Source organism: Panthera tigris, chromosome X (genome assembly GCF_018350195.1).
Source record: "Panthera tigris isolate Pti1 chromosome X, P.tigris_Pti1_mat1.1, whole genome shotgun sequence".
In the NCBI taxonomy this organism is placed as follows: domain Eukaryota; kingdom Metazoa; phylum Chordata; class Mammalia; order Carnivora; family Felidae; genus Panthera; species Panthera tigris.
The window spans coordinates 58820618-58841286 of record NC_056677.1 but is presented as its reverse complement, the minus strand read 5'-3'; the positions used below and the strand labels follow the sequence as shown (position 1 = coordinate 58841286).

General features: G+C 37.4%; 1 protein-coding gene across 2 annotated transcripts in view; it reads left to right on the top strand.

Moving 5' to 3' along the window:
• The window catches only part of HDAC8 (histone deacetylase 8), a 229066-nt gene that overhangs the window by 33436 nt on the left and 174961 nt on the right, over positions 1-20669 (top strand). For both annotated transcript variants that reach the window (XM_042974402.1, XM_042974401.1), the window contains exon 5: positions 12561-12668. In XM_042974402.1, coding sequence (XP_042830336.1) covers positions 12561-12668 — 108 coding nt within the window. The remainder of the gene's footprint in view (positions 1-12560; positions 12669-20669) is intronic.

The following is a 20669-nucleotide window of genomic DNA, read 5'->3' as shown; positions in this document are numbered from 1 at the left end:
TAATTGAGTACCTACTGCATGTCAGACATTTTGCTCGGTGCTAGGGATATAATAGTGACCCAGGAATTTACCAGGCAGAATATGCCAGGCAAAGGAATCAGCATTTGTAAAGTCAAGAAGGCATTCATTTATTTAAACATTTGTTTGGTTGTTGGGTTTTTATTGTGTTTTAAGCAAACATGGTAGGCACTGTAGATACAGAGATAAATCACACTGACACTTCCCTAACTTCAAGAAACTTGTGGTCAACTGGGATATATTGACAAGTAAACTAGCATTCTGGAATAATGTGATTAATGGCTGTTATAGGCACAGAGTACTAGGGAAGCACACAAACAAAGACAGTAAGCTCAGTAGGGATGTGGGGAGGTACTATGTTCATAACAGGATTTATTTTAAGTACTGAGACTGTTGTGATGCTTGAACTGAGTCTTCAGGAGCAAAAAATTATAAGCCTAGGCAGATACAGAGGAAAAGGATAAGGAAAAGAGAGCTGAACATGTGAAGGTAGGAAAGCATGAGAGAATAAGATTTGTGAACAAGAGTTCAGTATGGTTGAGGCAGAAAGTTTGTATGAGCCAGTAGCAGGGGATGAGGCTGGAAACTTAGATGAGGCCAGATCCTTAAGGACCTTGTGTACTGTACTAAAGTGTTTGGACTTTATCCTGAAGGCAATAGGGAGCCAGAAAAGATCATTAAGCAGGGAAGTGACACAATCAGATTTTTCATTGACAAAAATAACTCTGGCCACAGCGTGGAGGATTACATCCAAGGGGTGAGACTAGAGGCAGGAAGACTGGCTAGAAGGCTAGTACAGCCAGCCAGGGTGGTGATAATGAGGGCAGTGGCAGAGGCAACAGGAAGGAGGGGCCAAAAGGGAGGATTTATGAAGTAAAATTATCAAGGAGAAGAAGACAGAATAATCAAAACTGACACTATGGTTGTTATTTGAAAAAAATGATGATAGGAATACAGGAGGAAGAGTAGGTTTCAGGGGTGATGATGAGTTCATTGTCACTCATGGGGTTTTGGGGGTACCTGAGAGGTAGAAAGATGTCTGGTAAGCAGTTAATTATAAAAGCCTGGAATGCAGCAGAGTGTCTGGGTATAAACTAGAATGGCACGTGAAAGTAACGGTCCTTAATTCAACAGATATTTATTGAGTGCCTATATGTGTTATACTAGAGGAGATTCCTGGAGTTACAAAGATGAATAAGACAGTCTCTACCCTCCAAGAGTCCCACCTCATCAGGAAAACAGATAAGGCAATGTGGAAGCACAGCAATAGAGGTTTGCACAGGATATTGTTATAGGAACATCGACAAGAAGCACTTAACCTCAGGTAGAAGAGGGGAGGCTTTCTAAATTAAGTGCTATCTCAGCTAAATCATGAAGAAATAGGCGTTAATGTTAAAAACAAAAAAGAGGGAAGAACATTTCAGGCAAAGGGGACAACAAAAGCAAAGGCAGGGAGGCAGGGAAAAAAACATGGTATATGCATGTCAGTATTGGCAGAGTACAGAACACAAAGATGAAATTAGAGTGTCTAAGGGTCATGGAAGGTTTTATATGCCATATTCAGATAATTTGGACTATAAACACTGAAGAGCCACTGAAGGTTTTAGGGAAAATGACATGGTCAGAGCAGCATACAAGTGGGTCATGCTGATGGTTGTGTTTTTCTGTCCTAGAATACAAACTCCATGGGGACGAGGATTTTGTCTCAGTGCCTAGAACAAAAAGAACCTAGTAGACACTCATAGATATTTGTTGAATGAGGGAATTAACATAAGGGATCAATGTGAGGGACCAAAACTAAATGCAGTGAGATTGTGGCAATAATCTGGAGAGTAAATAATGAAGGCCTGACCTAAGATTGGCAGTGGGAGGTGCAGAGAAGGCGCTGGAGTCAAGAACTACGTACCAAGCGTTGGTCTGGCTAGATGGTGATACCTGCATGATTTTATCCTCCTTTCAGTTTAACATACTGTCATTCTGCTATGTCCTGGATACTACTAGATGTCAGGGACACAAAGAAAATTAATATCTATGCCATGCTTTTAGGAAGCTCTCAGTTTTGTGGGATAGACAGACCAATCTATGAAAGATAGATATGGTATAATGTATATATTATGTATCAGTTCTACAATAGAGTTCTGAGCTGATGGGGGCACCACATAGAAATGACTAATCCACATGGGGAAAAGCTTCATGGTAGTGACTTTTGAGCTGGTTGTTCAACATGGAAAAAGGAGTTGCCAGGCAGAGCAGGAGAGTGCCATCCTGGAGTAAAGAATCATGTGTAGGCACATGGAATTGTGAAAGGGCTTGGTCAGATTCCAGGACCACTGAGAAGCTAGGTGTGGCTCTCCTTACAGGGATGGCAGATAGGTTTTATGTCATGTGCCAATTCCATTTGATTGATAGTGGCCACCAGTCAGAGATACCGCCATCTACCCAGACAAATGCTAGAAACACTGGCCTCCATCATCTCCATATCCTACTGATTCTACCTCCTAGTTTTTTACTCCAACCCCTTCTTTGTACCTGCTACTGCCAATCCCATGTCAGGCCTTCATAAAGGGCTGTGTTAAGAAAGATTCTGAAGCCCTTTCTGGGCTTAATGGGAAAGAGTAATGTGATCAATTAGCAATATCTGCCATGGGTATAAAAGTAAGGAATGGCAGTATGCAGTCATATCCCTGGGCATAGAGTATGAGGTCAGGAATGGCAGGAACTGATGCATTAGAGTCCAGTTTTGAGAATGTTGGCATTGAAGTACTTAATGGGCTGGAGGTATCTAGCTGATAGATAGAGAGCTCAGAAAATAGGTCAGTGATGAAGATGTAGATTTTTGGAATTATCTGTGTATAGATCAGAAGTAGATAAACTTTTTCTGTAATGATCCAGATAGTAAATATTTTAGACTTTGTGGGCCATAATGTCTCTATTGTACCTATTTAACTTTGCTCTTGTTGCTTCAGAGCTGCCATAGACAGTATTTAAGTGGATCTGGGTATGATTGTGTTCTAATAAAACCTTATTAACAAAAACACATCAGGCTGGTTTTGGCCTATGGGCCATAGGTTGAAAACCTCTAATGTAGACAGTACATAGCATACAGTCATGGAATGTAATAAAGTATGGTTAGCATCAGGCAAGACTTGAGTTCAGTCTCAGCTCTGTATTTACTAACTTTGTGACTTTGGACAAGCCAGTTAAACTTTTCCTGACTCTGTTTCCTCCTCTGTAAAATGGAGCTTCATGCTAGTGCCTACCTTACATACTTCCTGTGAGGAAGTAACTAAGCTATTCCATGGAAGCACTAATTACAGTTATTCCATGGAATAACTAAGCTATTCCATGTAAGCACTAATTACAGTGCCTAGCACTCAGTAAATGTTTGCAATTATTAATAGCATTATTACTATCGGGATTGTTCACATTGTTAGAGATTTTAATTACAGTTGTAAGAGTGGATGACATCACAGGGGAAAACTAGGTAGAGTAGAAGAGAATAGGGCATCAACATTTAAGGGGCAAACAGAGCGGGAGAAACCTGAGAAAGAACTAGCAACATTGTAGGAGAAGACTCAGAAAGAAGTATAGTTGACCCTTAAACAACATGGAGATTAGGGGCACTCTCCCCCTGCGTGGTCAAATATCTGCAGATAGCTTTTTTTTTTTTTGTATATTGGACACACAATGTTACATTAGTTTCAGGTGTCGCATGTAACTTTTGGCTCCACCAAAACTTAACTACTCACACATATTTGCATTATATTCTGTATTCTTACAATAAAGTAAGCTAGAGAAAAGAAAATGTAACTAAGAAAATCATAAGGAAGGGAAATATATTTACAATACGGTACTGTATTTATTCAAAAAAATATGTGTATAAGTGGACCTACACAGTTTAAACGCATGCTGTTCAAGGGCCAACTAGTGTACAGAAATCTAAGGAAGGAAAATGTCTTAAGTAAAGGGCAAGAAGCAGAAAGTCTTCCATGTTAGAAAAATGGGGAAAGGACACGAAAAGGCAGTTATCAAAAGACATACAAATGGGCAATAAATATTTATTTTAAAAAGATGTTCATTTTCACTGATTATCAAAGACATGAACATAAAACCATGTATCTTTGTTTCTTGTCTGTGAGATTGGCAAAGATTAACACAGTGTTACCAAGGCTGTGGGGAAACAGGCACTCTCCTGTACTTACTGATGGGAACGTTAAGTTTTTTTGGACTTTACAGAAGATAGTTAAGCAATATGTATCAAAATGAAAAATAAGCATATTCTATGAGGCAGCAGTCTTCTCGGAATTTACCTCAAAGGAGATCGAAAATTTTACAAATGCATTTTAAAAATACATGCAACAATGTTGGTCTCAGCATTATGAGAGCAAAAACAACCTAAAATACTCAACAATAAAATAGTTATGACAGATGCACACAATGTAATACTATACAGCTATTTAAATATGACAGAGTTCCATGCTTATTGACATAGAATGATGTCCATGGCATATTGTGGAAGGTTATAAAGCAGCAGTGTAATATGTTCTCCATTAAAAAAACTTTGCTTCCTAGCAAACAGTGTTTTTGGTTTTTTTCTCAGTAGTGAGATTTCAGGTCATTGCACTTTTTGTTCAAGTTTGAATAGTTGAATATATTTTACTGAACATGTGTCATTTTATAGAAACAGTAACAGTACCAAGTAGTATGCTGGTAACCCAGGTCTCTGAAAAAAAAAAGCCTTAAATTTATAGCATTTGCTAGTTTTGATGATATAAATACTCTCAAGGGCTTGTAAAATTCCTGAATAATTTAATAATCAGCACTTACTAGCTGGCTTTGACACACCAATGGCAATAACTGTTTAAAACAAAAGAAAAAATTGAAGTATGTTTACCATTATCAAATGCTGGTCAAGTAAGATGAAGATTAAAAATCACTTGTCTCTGAACCTGGTAAAAGGAGTTTCAGTGGAACAGACAGTTGCAGAGTAAATGGGAAAGAAAGAAATGGAGAGAGCAAGCAATTTTGTGGAAAATGGAAGGAAAGAAATAATAGCTTGAGGAAGATATGGTCAAGGGAAGTTTAATTTAGGGAGGTTGGGAAGAAATACCAGAGATAACATTATCAACTTTTTAGTTTATGTTTGTTTGTTTGTTTGTTTGTTTGTTTTGTGTTTATTTTATTTATGTTTATTTCTTATGAATAATCTCTAAAGCTCACAATATACTGGCACATGGATGTTCTTGAAACAACCCTTAGGTTTGGTATCATTATCATTCTCATTGTATATATGGGGAACCTAAGGCTCAGAAAGATGAAGTGGTTTGCCCCAGATGTCACAGAGAGTGAGTCACATTGGTGTGTACCAACTGGGCTTCACCCTCTGGTTAATCCCTGAAAATACCAAGATAGATAAAATGTGGCTGCTAACCCATATACTCAGACCCTTCTCCAACCTAGGTCTTCTTCTCCCATGTGTTTAGGTTCTTTTTCAGCTTGTCCTAGGCTGGCCCTGGTAAGTAAGCCATGAATCTTGTTTGTCCTTGCTTGCAATAAGAGAAGGAAGCCTAGCATGAGAGGGTAAGTAGTTATTAGTAACAATGAAGTATGTTGAGGACTGAGAAGTGTCTGTTTCATTTGGCAATGTAATGATTACTGGTATATTTTCAGTGGTGTAAGAAGAGCAAACTGAGGAGCAAAGGAATGATGAGAAAATAAAAGCAGGAGGCAGGGGGAGAGAGAAAGGAAGTTATAGATGAAACCTAGTAAAATATGGATAATTTTAAAAGCACTTCTTTTTAATGCTCAAATTATCCCAAATTTGGCCAGTGAGATCTCCTTCAATCCAGAACCTGTGTATTTTTTTTACATGACCCCATCAGTTCTTTAGTGCATCTTTGCTCTCTGGTGAACAAAATTTCCCCAGTTCACATTGAACTTTCCCCACTCCAGCCGTGGAACCAGTCATTTCTCTCAAAAGCCCTGGTTCCTATTAGTAGGAAACAGTATGTCATTACCACATACTAGGCACAAGGTATGCTCATTGCTACTGATGCACATTGCTTTTAGGCTTTTTCTGTAGACTGAGCTAGGAAATATGTATTTTTTAGAAATTGTGAAAATATTAATGGAAATGGGTTATAAAAGTAAAACAACAACAATAATAATAATAATCCATTAGTCCATAGTGATATTCAGTAGAGAAAGAAGGAAATAAGGAGAGAAAGATCTTTTTTCTAGGAAAATACTAGCTAATAAATATAGGAGGAAGATAGAGTAGAAAATCACTTTATGCAGCTCCCAGTATAATAATTGATTTTGACAAAGATTATCAACTGAATGCTAAAACCATTGAGTAAAAAGTTCTTGGGGAACAGGATATTCACACAGTCTCAAATTATCACCCCACAAGTTCCTTGCTAATTACTAATGGGGAAAGGTCCATTTACAATGGGAAAATCTGGCAGTCACTAGGTTAAACAAGTGATTAAACCCAGCATTGTCAAAACCATGACAACCTGACCTTGTACCTCCTGATGTGATGTAATAAGAAGTACAGAGCATCATTTTTGAAATATTCTTGCCAAACATGTTTGACCTGAATCTAAATATGAAAGTAACAATTAGATATAGAGTGTGCGACTTCCAACAAGTCAACTGGCCTGGATTGTTCAAAAAGCCATTTTCATGAAAATAAGGTAGAGGAATTGTTCTAGATTGAAAAAATAGCATGAGCTCTAACAATAAAATGCAATGTGCCAACCTTGAATGGATTCTGAATTGGAGAGGGAAATCATAAACAGCTATGAAATACATTTTTGGAATAACTTAGTAAATTTGAATCTAGACTATGATATTATTAAATTAATATTGACTTCTCAGGGGTAATAATGCGGAAACCTTTTTCTTAGGAGATGCATGCTGAAGTATTTAGGAGTGAAGTGTCCTCATATTTGTAACTTACTTTCAACTGGCTCAGGAAAAATGTGTGTGCATGTGTGTCTGGAGAGAACAAATATGAGAAATTAGTAACAGTTTGTGGATCTAAGTATGAGATATGTGACTACTTGTTGTACCATTCTTCTAACTCTTCTGTAGGGTTGAAAGTTTTCAAAATCAAAGTTAGAAAAACACTTCTTTTTAAAGCCTTGGAAATATATGGTGAGGTTCAACAAGCAGTGCTGAGACAATTGGATACAAACATGCAGAAAGGTAAAATTAGACCCTTACCTCATACCATACACAAACATTATCTAAAAACGGGTGAGAGGCCTAAATGTAAGGGCCAAAGCTATAAAACTTATAAAAGAAAATGTAGGATAAAATCTTTAAGACCTTGGTAAAGCAATTATTTCTTGGGTACAACAACAAAAGCATGATCCGTAAAACAAAACAAAACAAAATTTCGACAAACTGGACTTTATCAAAATTAAAAACCTTAGTACTTCAAAAAACATCATTATGAAAATAAGACAACTCGTAAACTGGGAGAAAATATTTGCAAAATACATATCTGATAAAGAACTTATATCTAAAATATACAAGTCTTACAATTCAGTAATAATAACAGACACCCCAATTTAAAAATGGGAAGGAATTTGAATAGACACTTCACCAAAGACAATATATGAATAGTTAAAAAGCACATGCGAAGATGCTCAATATCGTTAATCATACAGAAACCCAAATTAGAACCACAGTGAGATATCACTACACACCTACTAGAATGGCTGTAATAAAAGATAGATGGTAAATGTGGGCAAGGATGTCAAGAAACAGGAACCCTTATACATTTCTGGTGGGAATGTAGACTGGTACAGACACTTTGGAGAACAGTTTAACAGTTTCTTAAGATGTGAAACTTATCATACATCCCACCAATTCCACTCCCAATAGAAATAAAAACATACGTCTACACAAAGACTTGCACAAAAATGTTCCTGGAACATCTATTTTGTTTTATTCTATTTGGTTGTTCATAATAACCAGAAAGTGAGAACAACCCAAATTTCCATCAGCTGGTGCATGGGCAAACAAAATGTGGTATATCCATATACTGGAATACTATTCAAGGATTTAAAAAGGAATGAAGTATTGATGCGGGCTGCAAAATGATTGAGCCTCAAAAGTATTATGCTCAGCAATCATGTTCATAGGTATTTACCCAATTGTGTTGAAAACGTATGTCCAAACAAAAACATGCACACAAATGTTTATAGCAACTTTTTTCATAATTGCCAAAATTTAGAAGCAACCAAGATATCCATCAATGGTAAATGGATAAGGAAACTGTGTTATATCTATGCAATGGAATATTATTCAGCAATAAACAAATGAGCTATCTTGTATAACTAAAATAAGCTAAGAGGATAGAACTTAAATATTCTCATCAAAAAAAGATAAATATGTGAGGTGTTAGGTGTGTTAATTGATTAGATGGGGGTACACCTTTCACAATGTCTGTGTATCAAATCAACACAATGTACACTTTAAATATCTTACAACTTTATATGTCAGTTATACCTCAATAAAGCTGAAATTTTTTTAATATTTTTAATGTTTTTTTTTGAGACAGAGAGAGAGAGACAGAGACAGAGTGTGAGTGGGGGAGGGGCAGAGACAGAGGGAGACACAGATCCGAAGCAGGCTCCAGGCTCTGCGCTGTCAGCACAGAGCCCAACGCAGGGCTCGAACTCACGAACCATGAGATCATGACCTGAGCCGGTCGGACACTCAACTGACTGAGCCACCCAGGCGCCCCTGGCTGAAATTTTTTGAATTGAGCTATCAGCCCATGAAAAGAAATGTAGAAATTTTAAATGCATATTGCTAGGTGAAGGAAGCCAACCTGAAAAGACTACATACTATATGATTTCAACTATATGACATTCTGGCAAAGGCAAAACTATGGAGACAGTTAAAAAGATTAGTGATTGCCAGGGGCTTGGAGAGGAGGGGAGGAATAATTAGGCAGAGTACGGGGGATTTTTGGGGTGGTGAAACTATTCTATATGATTCTGTAGGTGTGACTACATGACACTTTACATTTGTCAAAACTCATGTAACTGTAAAACACTAAGAGTGAACCCTAGTGTAAGCTATTGATTTTAATAATAATATGTCAGCATTGTAACAAGTGTAATGCTAATGCAAGATGTTAATAGGGAAAACTGTATGTGGGGGAGAGGGTATATGGGAACTCTCTGTTCTATCTGTTCAATGTTTCTATAAATCTAAAACTGTCCTGAAAAAAACTCTATTAAGAAACTATGCTAAGTAAAAGAAGCCAGATAGAAAAGACCACATATTGTATAATTCCATTTATATGAAATGTTCAGAAAGGTAAATCTATACAGAGAGTAGATTAGTAGTTTCCTGGATCTGGGGGTAAGATCAGGGATTAACTGTAACGGATATGAGGAATCTTATAGGAGGGATAAAAATGTACTAAAACTAGATTATGGTGATGGATGCCTAACTTAATAAATTTATTAAAAATAATTGAATTGTACACTTAATATGGGTAAATCTTATGGTATCTAAATTATACTTTAATAAAGCTGCAAAAAAATTCACTTGATCTCACATTTAAAAATTGTGTTATATATTAGTTCCTTATAACTGTGAATCATATAAATAATGTGTAGTAGGATCCCATGTTCATTGATGAGAAAACTTAATATTGTTAAGATGACAATACTCCCAAGTTGATCTACAGATTCAGCACAATTCCTACCAAAATCCTAGGTGGCTTTTTGTGGAAATTGACAAGGTGATCCTAAAATTCATATGGAAATGCAGGAGACCTACAGAAAGCCAAAACAATCTTGAGAAAGAACAAAGTTGGAGGACTCACACTGTAATCAAGACAGTGTGGTGCTGGCATAAGGATAGACATATAGATCAATGGAATAATGGAATTGAGAGTCCAAAAACAAATCCTCACATTTATGGTCAATTGATTTTTGATGAAGGTGCTAAGACCATTTATAGGGAAAGAATAGTGTTTTCAACAAATGGTGCTGGGACAGCTGGATCCACATGCAAAAGAATGAATTTGGACCTCTACTTTGTACCATACATAACAGTTAGTTTACAATAGACCACAGACCTAAATGTAAGAGCTAAAACTATACAACTCTTAGAAGAAAGCATAGGAGTAAATCATCATAACCTTGGCCTAGACAAAACCTTCTTAGATATATCACCAAAAGCACAAGCAAGAAAAGAAAAAAATAAATAAATTGGACTTCCCCAAAGTTAAATTCCTCAGGGCTTCAAAGAACACCATCAAGAAAGTAAAAAGACAAGCAATAGAATGAGAGAAAACATTTACAAATCATGTACAGGCATATCTTAGAGGTATTGCAGCTTCAGTTCCAGACCACTGCAAGAATGCAAATATCACAATAAAGTGAGTCAAATGAATTTTTTGGTTTCCCAGTGCATATAAAATGTATGTTTATACTGTAGTCTACCAGGTTTGTAATAACATGTCTAAAAAAACAATGTGTATATTTAATTTTAAAATAACTTTATTGCTAAAATAATTCTAACTATCATCTGAGTTTTCAGTGAGTCATAATCTTTTTTGCTGGTGGAGGGTTTTGCCTCAATGTTGATGGCCACTGATTGATCAGGGTGGTCATTGCTGAAGGTTGGGGTGGCTGTGGCAATTTCTCAAAATAAGACAGTGATGAAATTTGCCACATATATGGACTCTTCCTTTCAACAATTTCTCTAGCATGTGAGGCTTTTTGATAGCATTTTAACCACAGTGGAACTTGTTTCAAAATTAGAGTCAATCCTCTCAAAACCTGCCACTGCTTTATCAACTAAGTTTCTGTAATATTCTAAATCCTTTGTTGTCATTTCAACAATCTTCACAGCATCTTCACCAGGAGTAGATTCCATCTCAAGAAACCACTTTCTTTGCTCATCCATTAAAGTTTTATCAAGAGATCACAGCCATTCAGTCACATCTTCAGGCTCCACTTCTAATTCTAGTTCTCCGCTATTTCCACAAGCCTTCAATTTGGGAAAAAAAAAAAAAAAAAAACAAACATTATCTGTGGAGCACAATAAAGTAAAGCGTAATAAAACGAGTGTGCCTGTATCTGATCAGAGGCCTGTGTCCAGAATACATAAAGAACTCTTCCAACTCAACAATAAAGAGACAAATAGCCCATTTAAAATATGGGCAAAGGATTTGAATAGATGTTTATCCAAAGAAGATGCACAAATGGCCAATGAGCACATGGAAAGATGTTCAACATCATTGGTCATTAAGGAAGTACAAACCAAAACTACAATAAGATACCACTTCACACCCACTAGGATGGCTACAATCAGATGACAAATGCACGTGAGGACAGGCGAAATTAGAACCCTCATACATTGCTGGTGGGAATGCAGCATGGTACAGCCACTTTGGAAAACAATTTGGCAGTTTCTCAAAAGCAAACCATATTACTGCAGATGCACACCATTATCCATTTGATGTTCTTAGGAACAGCAAGAAGGCCAATGCCACTGGAGCAAAGTCAGTAATGGGGACAGTGGCAGGAGAGGACAGAGAAATTGGTAAAGGCCACATCATGCAACGCCTTGTGGACCATGGTAGGATGTTGGATTTTATTTTGAATGTGATGGAATTTTGATCAGGAGGTCTTGGGTCTTAGTGAGTTTGTAGTATCCATTGTAAGGCCTTAGAAAGAGACAAGTAGAAGTAAATGACTACTGAGCAGGCTTGAAGGCCCATCTGTGATTGGGAACCATAAATGTGTAATGGTGTACATCTGCAGTTACATGGTTTGTTCCACTAGCACTTGGCCATCCTACCCAGAAAAAACAGGTGGTCACAGAAAAAACAGGTGGTCAGACTAGTTTAAGGTTGGGATTTGAGGTTCAGATGCTAGGAGGAAACTGGCTAAGGTAGTTTACCATAGTAAACTAACTCATAAGTAAGTACTAAGGTAGGTTTTTACAGAGAAAAATCACATTTTCAGGAGTCTTTTAAAAAGGAAGTACTGTATTTCTGCCTTTTGCCATCTTTCACTGCTTTGCTGTAAGCAATTTAGAAGCAATTAATTTAGTGAAAGGAGCATTGAGAGGAGACTTAAATACGAGCCTCAGCTCTCCCAGTGACTGTGACACCAAGGGTAAATTGTCAAAGCCAACAACTGTAAGAAGACTAAAGAAATTATCTTTCTGGCTGCTTGTTAAATGATGCCAAGAAACTAGCTTTGTACCATTAAATAAAACTCTTCAACCTTTCTTGGCAACAATTCTTCCAAATTTCTTCCATGTTACCAAATTTCTCCTGATGCAGTTTGGCCCATTTTCCTTGTGCTAGCGATCACCTGTACAACATCCCTTTGTAGAATATAGTTTAAATCAGATCCTACCCCTTCTTTGCTCAAAACCCTCCAAAGGCTTCCTATCTCACTGAGAATGAAGTCCAAACTCCTTGTGATGGCCCCTGTGATTTGGTCCCATCAGAACTCATCTTGTACCACTCTCCTTCATTAACTGTGTTCCAGCCACACTGGCCTTTCAGCTTCTCAAATAGGCCAAGGAAGTTCTTTCCTGCCTCAGAGCTTTTGCAATGCTGCTCTCTCTGCCTGGAAGACTTCTCCATCTCAGTATGGGTGAGTTTCGTTTCACTTTTCAGGTCTTTGTCTAAATATCACCTATTCAGAAAATCTTTCCTGACCAACCTATCTGAAGTAGCCCCCCCACACACACTCTGTTATTCTCTATCACATTACTGTGTGTTATTTTTGTAATGTTGCTTGTCACAGTATGCTGTTTTCTTGTTTGTTTTTGTATTTTTCATCTGCTTCCACATACCGCCCCCCACACACACACTGTGAAGTCCTTGAGAATAGGTTATTATCTGTATTATCTGTTCCTCTTTATTCCCAGAGTATAAGACAGAGTGAGTGCTGAATACAAATTTGTATGTTGAGGGAGGAAGGAAGGGAAAAACCTCTTTTGTTACCTGCACCCAATAAGTAATTAAGATTATTCCTCAAACCCTTAGTTATTTGTATTGTCCTCTACTGGACTCTTCCATAAGTGGAATAAAATCCTGATTTCCTGACTGATCTTGAATATTAGAGAGAGGATTATCATATTATAGTCTTTCAGAGTCAGAACTAGAAGTCATCTATTCTAACCTCTCTCTCCATATAGAAACCTTTCCACAGCATCTATCCCAGGATTCCGTAAGATGCCTCAGTGGGAACTACAGGAAGTAAAATGGTAACTGAATATACAGGGTTCTGGACCACCCAAGTGTCCACCCCCTACTCACGCTTCAACCAGAAAAGTCTTGATTTTGTTTGTTTTCTATATTGGGATTCCACACAAAATTTCACTTGAAAAAATAAAGTTTGCTGCTTAAGAGAAGTTTGAAAACTACAGATCTAGGACACCTGGCTGACTCAGTAAAGCATGTGACTCTTAGTCTCGGGGTTGTGAATTCAAGCCCCACATGAGGCGTAGAGCTTACTTAAAAAGAACTACAAATCTGATCTATGCCTGAACATGCGTATCTTGATATTCCATCATGCCATTTTTACATCTGTCTTCAGTATTCAAGGATGACACTACTGACAGCAATCACTACTTGTGCATATGTTTTGTCACTATAAAGGCAAATCTACCACCAAATGATTCTTTCTACATTTAAAGCCTGTCCATTGGTTTGAGGCACTCACCATGAGTTAAATAAGGTGTTTATTTCATAGACTTACCTTGATGCTACACATCAAGATGGTCTGTGCGATCTCCTATCAGTCTCACTGAATCCTGTGCTGCAGTACTCAGAACCACTTAAAATATGACCTTACAGTATATCTTCCACTCTCTTTATTTATTTCACCTCAGTGAATTACCTTCTTGGTTTCCATATTAAATTTCATCAGAGTGATATCCACCCACTTTGCCAATTGATTCAAGTCATTTCAATTTTAAGTGACTTCAGTTTTTTGCTCTACCAAACAAAACTACTGCATCTAACTTAATTTTTTGGATATATTTAATGCAAAGCTCCCTGTTTTATCACAAATTAAAATTAAAAATAAGGCTAATGACATGTCTCTAGATCCAGGACCAGCTTCTGCCTAAATCCATGCTTTGTTTCTCTGTTTGTTTGTTGTGGGGGGGGGGGTGATGGAGGGGAGCAATGAGTCATGGACTCTGATTTGGGTACTGATCAGCCCAATTATTAGTCCAATGTTTTTCTAGTTTATCACATTTGAATTTGTAAATGTATAATCTGAACATTATTTTTCTCTTTTATTCAAGGTAAATAATATGAATCCTTTTCTCCATTCTTAAGGCATTTCATCATTCCATAAATACTCTGAAACAAAAATATATTTTTAGAGCCCACCATGAGCCAAGCACTGTGCTAGCTATTGAAGGTAAAGATGAATAAGAGATACAGTCCTTGCTCTCAAAGAGTTTATAGTCTTGTAGAGGAGAGAGGTACAGGAAGTAATCATTGCAAGACAGTTTGATAAGTACTATGGTAGAGGTTTGAATAAACTGCCAGAGTACAAAAAGGGAATCAACTTTCTTTGCCTGGGAAAGGAAGGTGGAACTTCAGGGCCATCTTCCCAGCCAGATCTTAAAAGATGGGTAAAAGGTTGTCAGAGGAGATGGAAGTCATTCAACATCCAAGACTACATATGTGCAAAGCCCCAGAGACTTAAAGAATATATTATGTTTGGGATAGAGGGAAAAGTTTAATGTGGTTAAGTTGTTAAGGGGAATGGTGAGGTAAGAGGCTTGAGAAGTAGGCAGAGACAAGACTATGAAGGGCCTTGTGTACTATGCTAAAGAAAGGATCTTTTTTCTTATAGGCATGCACACACATTGAGTGTTTTTAAGCAGGGTAGTGACATTGTCAGAATTGTGCTTTAGAAAGTTATAACGAGCAGTGTAAAGTGTGTGATAGGGAGGGAACACTGGGAGGAACATAGCACTACTGAGAACTCCACAGTATGTGGCCAATTCCCTAAGGATCCTGGGATATAAATCATTTTTGTTTTTCAACTGTAAAGGAGGAACAGCCATTTCTTCCCTTACTTCACATGGAGCCAATAAGAGTAAATGAGATCATATGTCCTTTGAGCCTCTTAGAAGAAAGCCTCCAGGTTAGGTCTAGGTAGTTGGAAATTGAGAGAAGTATAGTCTATACTGTATAATTTAACACTTTTTCATGCACACCTTATGGTTTTTTAAATGTGTATTTGCTTTATCTTACAGCTTGATTCAACTCAGTCATAATCTTTAGAAGGGTGGGGTCCAGGACACCTTGCATTGTCCACAACCCCTAGTATAGAGACAGAGCACAGAATGAGTCCTCAGCACCTTCCTGCAGACTGATTACATATAGTGTCCCCTCTTAGGCAAACTGCTCGAGACTGAGGTATCATAAGAAGGCCACAGTTCTACTTGGGACTGGTAGCAACGTTATATTTCAGGGCTCATTTTCTAGGAGTGGCCAAAAAGATTCCAAGTCTTGTTCAACTAGGCCTATGAGTACCCCTTTACTTCCTGCCTTGGGTTTGACACCTTCTTATAAATATGAGGTAAATTGCAAAAGCTCCCTCTATATAAAATAGAAATAATTATCATTTTGCTAGGAAGTCACAATCTACAGCTGAAAAATGTTGAGTAGAATATATATATGTATATACATATGTATATATACACATATATAGTGAATAAATTTTTAATTGTGAATAAAATTTCAAAATATAGTCATTTGTTGCAGAAAAAGTATAAAAATAATGCTCAACTTTTTATGTTTTGTCTTTTGGGTATTATAATTAATGTAGGCATAACTTGACAACAACCTAGATGTTTTTCATCCAAGGTTTGAACAATTTCAGTAATACATGGTAAAACTTTGTAAAGGGGCTTAATCCTATGACGAAGAGACATTTAAGGAGCTCCCACATATTTTTCTTGTATGTCAAAAAATTATCCGAGATCTGCATCAGCAGAAGCTAGAAAGTCTGAAAGCATTCCCTGCATTTTGAAAGCAAGCACTCTTCTCTCTCTCCTGATTTGGCAGAGGTTGTGATCAGTTCACTGAGCAGAATGGCATTTCCTCCTATCCACACCTAATATAAACTCCAGCCAATTTAATGGGGTATATTTCGTAGTTGGGGATGCAAGCACATAAAGTCTTTGGCTCCTGAGATAGTCATCTTGTGTGCCAAGACCAGGTGCAGAAATACAAATACATATATATTAAGCCTGAGACAGCTGCTTTGCCAGTGTTTTCTGTTTTTTCTATTTAACTGGAAACATTGAACAGGTGCAACTTCCATCAATTATACATAAAATGTTATTTTTCTTGTGGAGGAAGAGAGTACATTTAATTCCTCAACTCTGTACTGATGTCTAAGCCACTGATTAAGTTCATTAATCAAAAGTTTAAAGTAAAAAGTAATATTTTTGATTAACCAGAATGCTCAGGAATGAAATATTCTGATTAATTGAATTTCCTGGTTTAGGGAACAGTTACATCAGATTTTTTATTTGTTTAATACATATTCTTTAACCTTTTATAAAAGTGCATCCATAGATTTCTGCCTTAGTAAGCACAGTAGACAGGACCTGATTGAATCTTGCTACTATCACTTAGAATTACACAGTGTTTCTGCACTCTTGATTCTAGTTGAAAAAGATCTTCCAAAGTAGTGGATATTGACTAAATCTTGGCTGAAGCTGGGGTGTACACTGGGAGATTACTTTTGGAAATTGTTTGGTTTCCTGTTATTTATTTCTTTCCCTAAAAGCAAAGTAATATAAAAGAAAAATTCACTAGCCAAGTGAAGACTTTGATTTGCTAATCTATACTTTACTGAATAAAATCATATTTTAGAACAGGAAAATTCTACCTGTCATCAGAGAAAAACATGCTAAAAAGTTTAGATGCAGAAAAATGAGACCTTGCATGTCTAAAGGAAACAAGTGAATTTAGTTCATCATGACCTGTCTATTCAATTAATTCCCTTACTGAATTAATCTTACAGCAATTACCAGGGACCTACTCACCACTTTGTTCTGTAGTGCAAATGTTAGGTTTTGTTTATAAACTATCTTAAGATTCCTGGTGGTAAATAGAACGGTTTTACACTTTTCCCACTAGTTTACCTTGGTCTATATAATTATCCAAAGTGAAATATGGTCCATGAATTCTGAAAGTTGCCTTCTAAGCACTTTTCACCGTAATGAATTCATAGTAACTTTTTTTTAATATTTATTTATTTTTTTAAGAGAGAGAGAGCACATGGGGCAGAGAGAGAGAATCCCAAGCAGGCTCTGTGCTGTCAGTGCAGAGCCCCATGAAGGACTTGATCTCACCAACTATGAGGTCATGACCTGAGCCAAAATCAAGAATCAGATGCTTAACTGAGCCCCCCAGGTGCCCAAAATTCATAGTCACTTTGCTTGATTCATTTTCAGGGAAATATTACCTTATATCTACTCTCCCAAGCCTTCATTTGTCTTTTATTTTTTTTAACGTTTATTTATTTTTGAGAGAGAGAGAGAGCACGAGTGGGGGATGGGTAGAGAGAGAGGAAGACACAGGACCTGAAGCAGGCTCCAGGCTCTGAGCTGTCAGCACAGAGCCCGATGCGGGGCTCAAACTCACAAACTGTGAGATCATGACCTGAGCTGAAGTCGGATGCTTAACCAACTGAGCCACCCAGGCGCCCCTCATTTGTCTTTAATAGTGACTGCTTATCATGCCAAATGGTGTGGAAAGAGTGAGAACTGCGTAGAATAATGCTGCTGTCCCATTTATTTTATTTCCTGGATAACATTTTCAGTTTGGTCACATAGTTAATGGATTTGTTTCTATTAACAAATTCTCGACCTAATCCTTTTTCACACATTATTCTGTATAAATTCTAAGTCCAAAGGTGCTAGGCCAGTAGCTGAATTGGCCTTGCCTTTTGGGGGAATTTTTTTTATATTTATTTACTTTTGAGAGACAGAGACAGAGTGCAAACAGGGGAGGGGCAGAGAGAGAGAGAGGGAGACACAGAATCTGAAGCAGGGTCCAGGCCCTGAGCTGTCAGCACAGCCTGATGGGGGGGACCTGAACTGAAGTTGGATACTTAACTGACTGAGCCACCCCGGTGCCCCAGGGGTATTTTTAAAAACTCATTTATCCCAAATCCAAATAATCAGAAAGTTGAAATGATTGAAGTTTGGTGTGTTATTGAAGGAGGAATCTGGAGAGAAAAATTTCTACTAGAAGGATCTGTGGTAGTTCTTTTTTGGCCAAAGAACCTTTAAATTCATATCAGAAAATGGCAAAAGGGGATAGAGGCAAACAGAAAAAGTAGTAAAGCAGTAAATGAAAGACAAGTGAAGAGGTAGGAGAAAACTGACAAGATAGATTAATTTCACCAATATTATAAATGAAATGATGAAAGGGGAATAGGCATGAAGGAGAAGTAGAGGAAATTATATGAGAAAGAGTAAAAGCAATAAATGTTGATAGAATGATATCAAAACTATTTAACAGTGATTAAGCTTCTGTGCAAAAGAGCCAGACTGCCCAAATTCAAATTCACGATCAACCACTTCTAACTTTGTGACCTTGGACAAATTACTTAATCTCTCTGTTTTAGTTTCTTCATTTGTAAAATGGAAATAATAACAGTATCTACCTCACAGGGCTGCTGTGAAAATTGATTAACATATTGAGAGCACCTAGTACAGTTCCTGGCACAGGATAATCACTCAATAAATGTTGCCTATTATTTTTATTATATGCCAACAACAGAGAAAAGCCAAACCATACTACCAGCTGGTTTCAAGATAGCTACAATGAAAGTAAAAGCCTTGCAAGAGTTATGCTAACACTAAAAGAGAAAATAGGTAGGGCCAAATAAGGAAACACTGGAAATCTATGATGCTGAATTTTGATACCAGGACTGAAAAAAAAATGTTGCAAAATCTTTGCCAGTAACAGTTCAACTGTTGAACAATGCAGGTATCTGGCTCTGCCTGGGTGAGATAACCAACCGATGTTTTTAAAAAGTCTTAATGTCATTCATGATCCAAGCATCCTTGATCTCTGGCCTAATGGACATGGAAACAGCAAATACATATGAGCAAATGCAGTTGACTGAGCCCTGTGCTTTTTCTTTAAAAAAAAAAAATGGCTTTGTGATTTATGGTTCACCAGGGCATTTAAGAAGCTAGATATTTCTGGTAAAGAAAAAAATTGCCTGGGGGCACCTGGCTGGCTCAAGTCACTAGAGCATAAGACTATCTCATCAGTTCAAGCCCCATGTTGGATGTAGAGCTTACTTTTTTTAAAAAAATTGCCTAACCACAAAGCTGCAGACACATTTCTCAGAGTTTTCAGAATTTTGTTTGCTAAACCTGGTCTATCCTATAGATACATTTGTGTTGATGATGTGAAAGAGAAAAGCCCTAGACGATGAGGAAATGATTTTATTCAGTTATAGGTAGAATATTTATTAATGAGGAATACATCACAGAAAAATAAGGGAGTATTGGGGTTTACAGAGTCAAGTAAACAAAGAAGTCATCTGCAAGCCTTATGGGAGTCATTAGGAAAGATGGAGATGGGTCTTATTTAGAATAATATGCCAGGGTAGGATGGTACCTTGAAATTCACCTTTTCCTGGAAAACAGAAGAGGGCAGCGTTTTTAAACATTACTGCTTTCTGGGGAGCACATGGCTCAGATAAACTTCAACACTGTCATTTTCCCCTTTTGGTCAAGACAAGTATTATCCTCAAGTAACTCAGAGGCGATTGTAAACTTCCCAAGTATAGTGAGGGCAGGGTCTTTAGCACTCTTGGTGTTGATCCTTTAAAATCAGTTGAACCATCTGTTGAGAGATAGTGGCTAAAGTCAGTTGTTTTAGGGTTTGGAGCTCACACATCTTAAAAGAAGGAAGACTAAAATAGAAAAAAATTGATATAAAAATTTATATTATAGTAAAGAGCCAAGCATGAACTGAACCCTGAAAGGTAACCAGTCAAGTGGATTCTAAGACATCAATGGAGGAAAATCTTTGTTTTGCAGCACCACTCATACAGCTAAGATGTCAGCACTCTTGGTGACACTGTTCATAGTCTAGGTTATTTCTCATGTAAGGACATGCACAACCTTAGCATTTCTTCAGACATCCTTCATATTGTAGGTGGCAGCTTGTTCAAGGAGAATTCCAGTCATACATGGTCTGCTGTGGTAACCAGTTCTTTTTTATTTTTATTTTTTATCTTAGAATAAGAATGTGAGCAGGGGAGAGGGGCAGAGGGAGAGAGAGAAAGAGAGAATCCCAAGCAGGCTCCATGTTCAATGTGGACCCAATGGGGGGCTCAGTCCCACAATCCTGGGATCATGACCTGAGCCAAAATCAAGAGTCAGGCATTCAACTTACTGAGCCACACAGGCACCCCATGACCAGTTCTTTCAGATTTATATCAAGTCAACGGGCTTTAGCTTACAGGGCTGCTTCAGATCCTGAGAAGACACCAAGCTGTAAGGCAACATAGGGTCCTGATAGGGACTTGAGCATTCAAGTTTTAGCTCTTGATGACTCCAAGTCAGAAGGGAGGAAGAAAAATTGG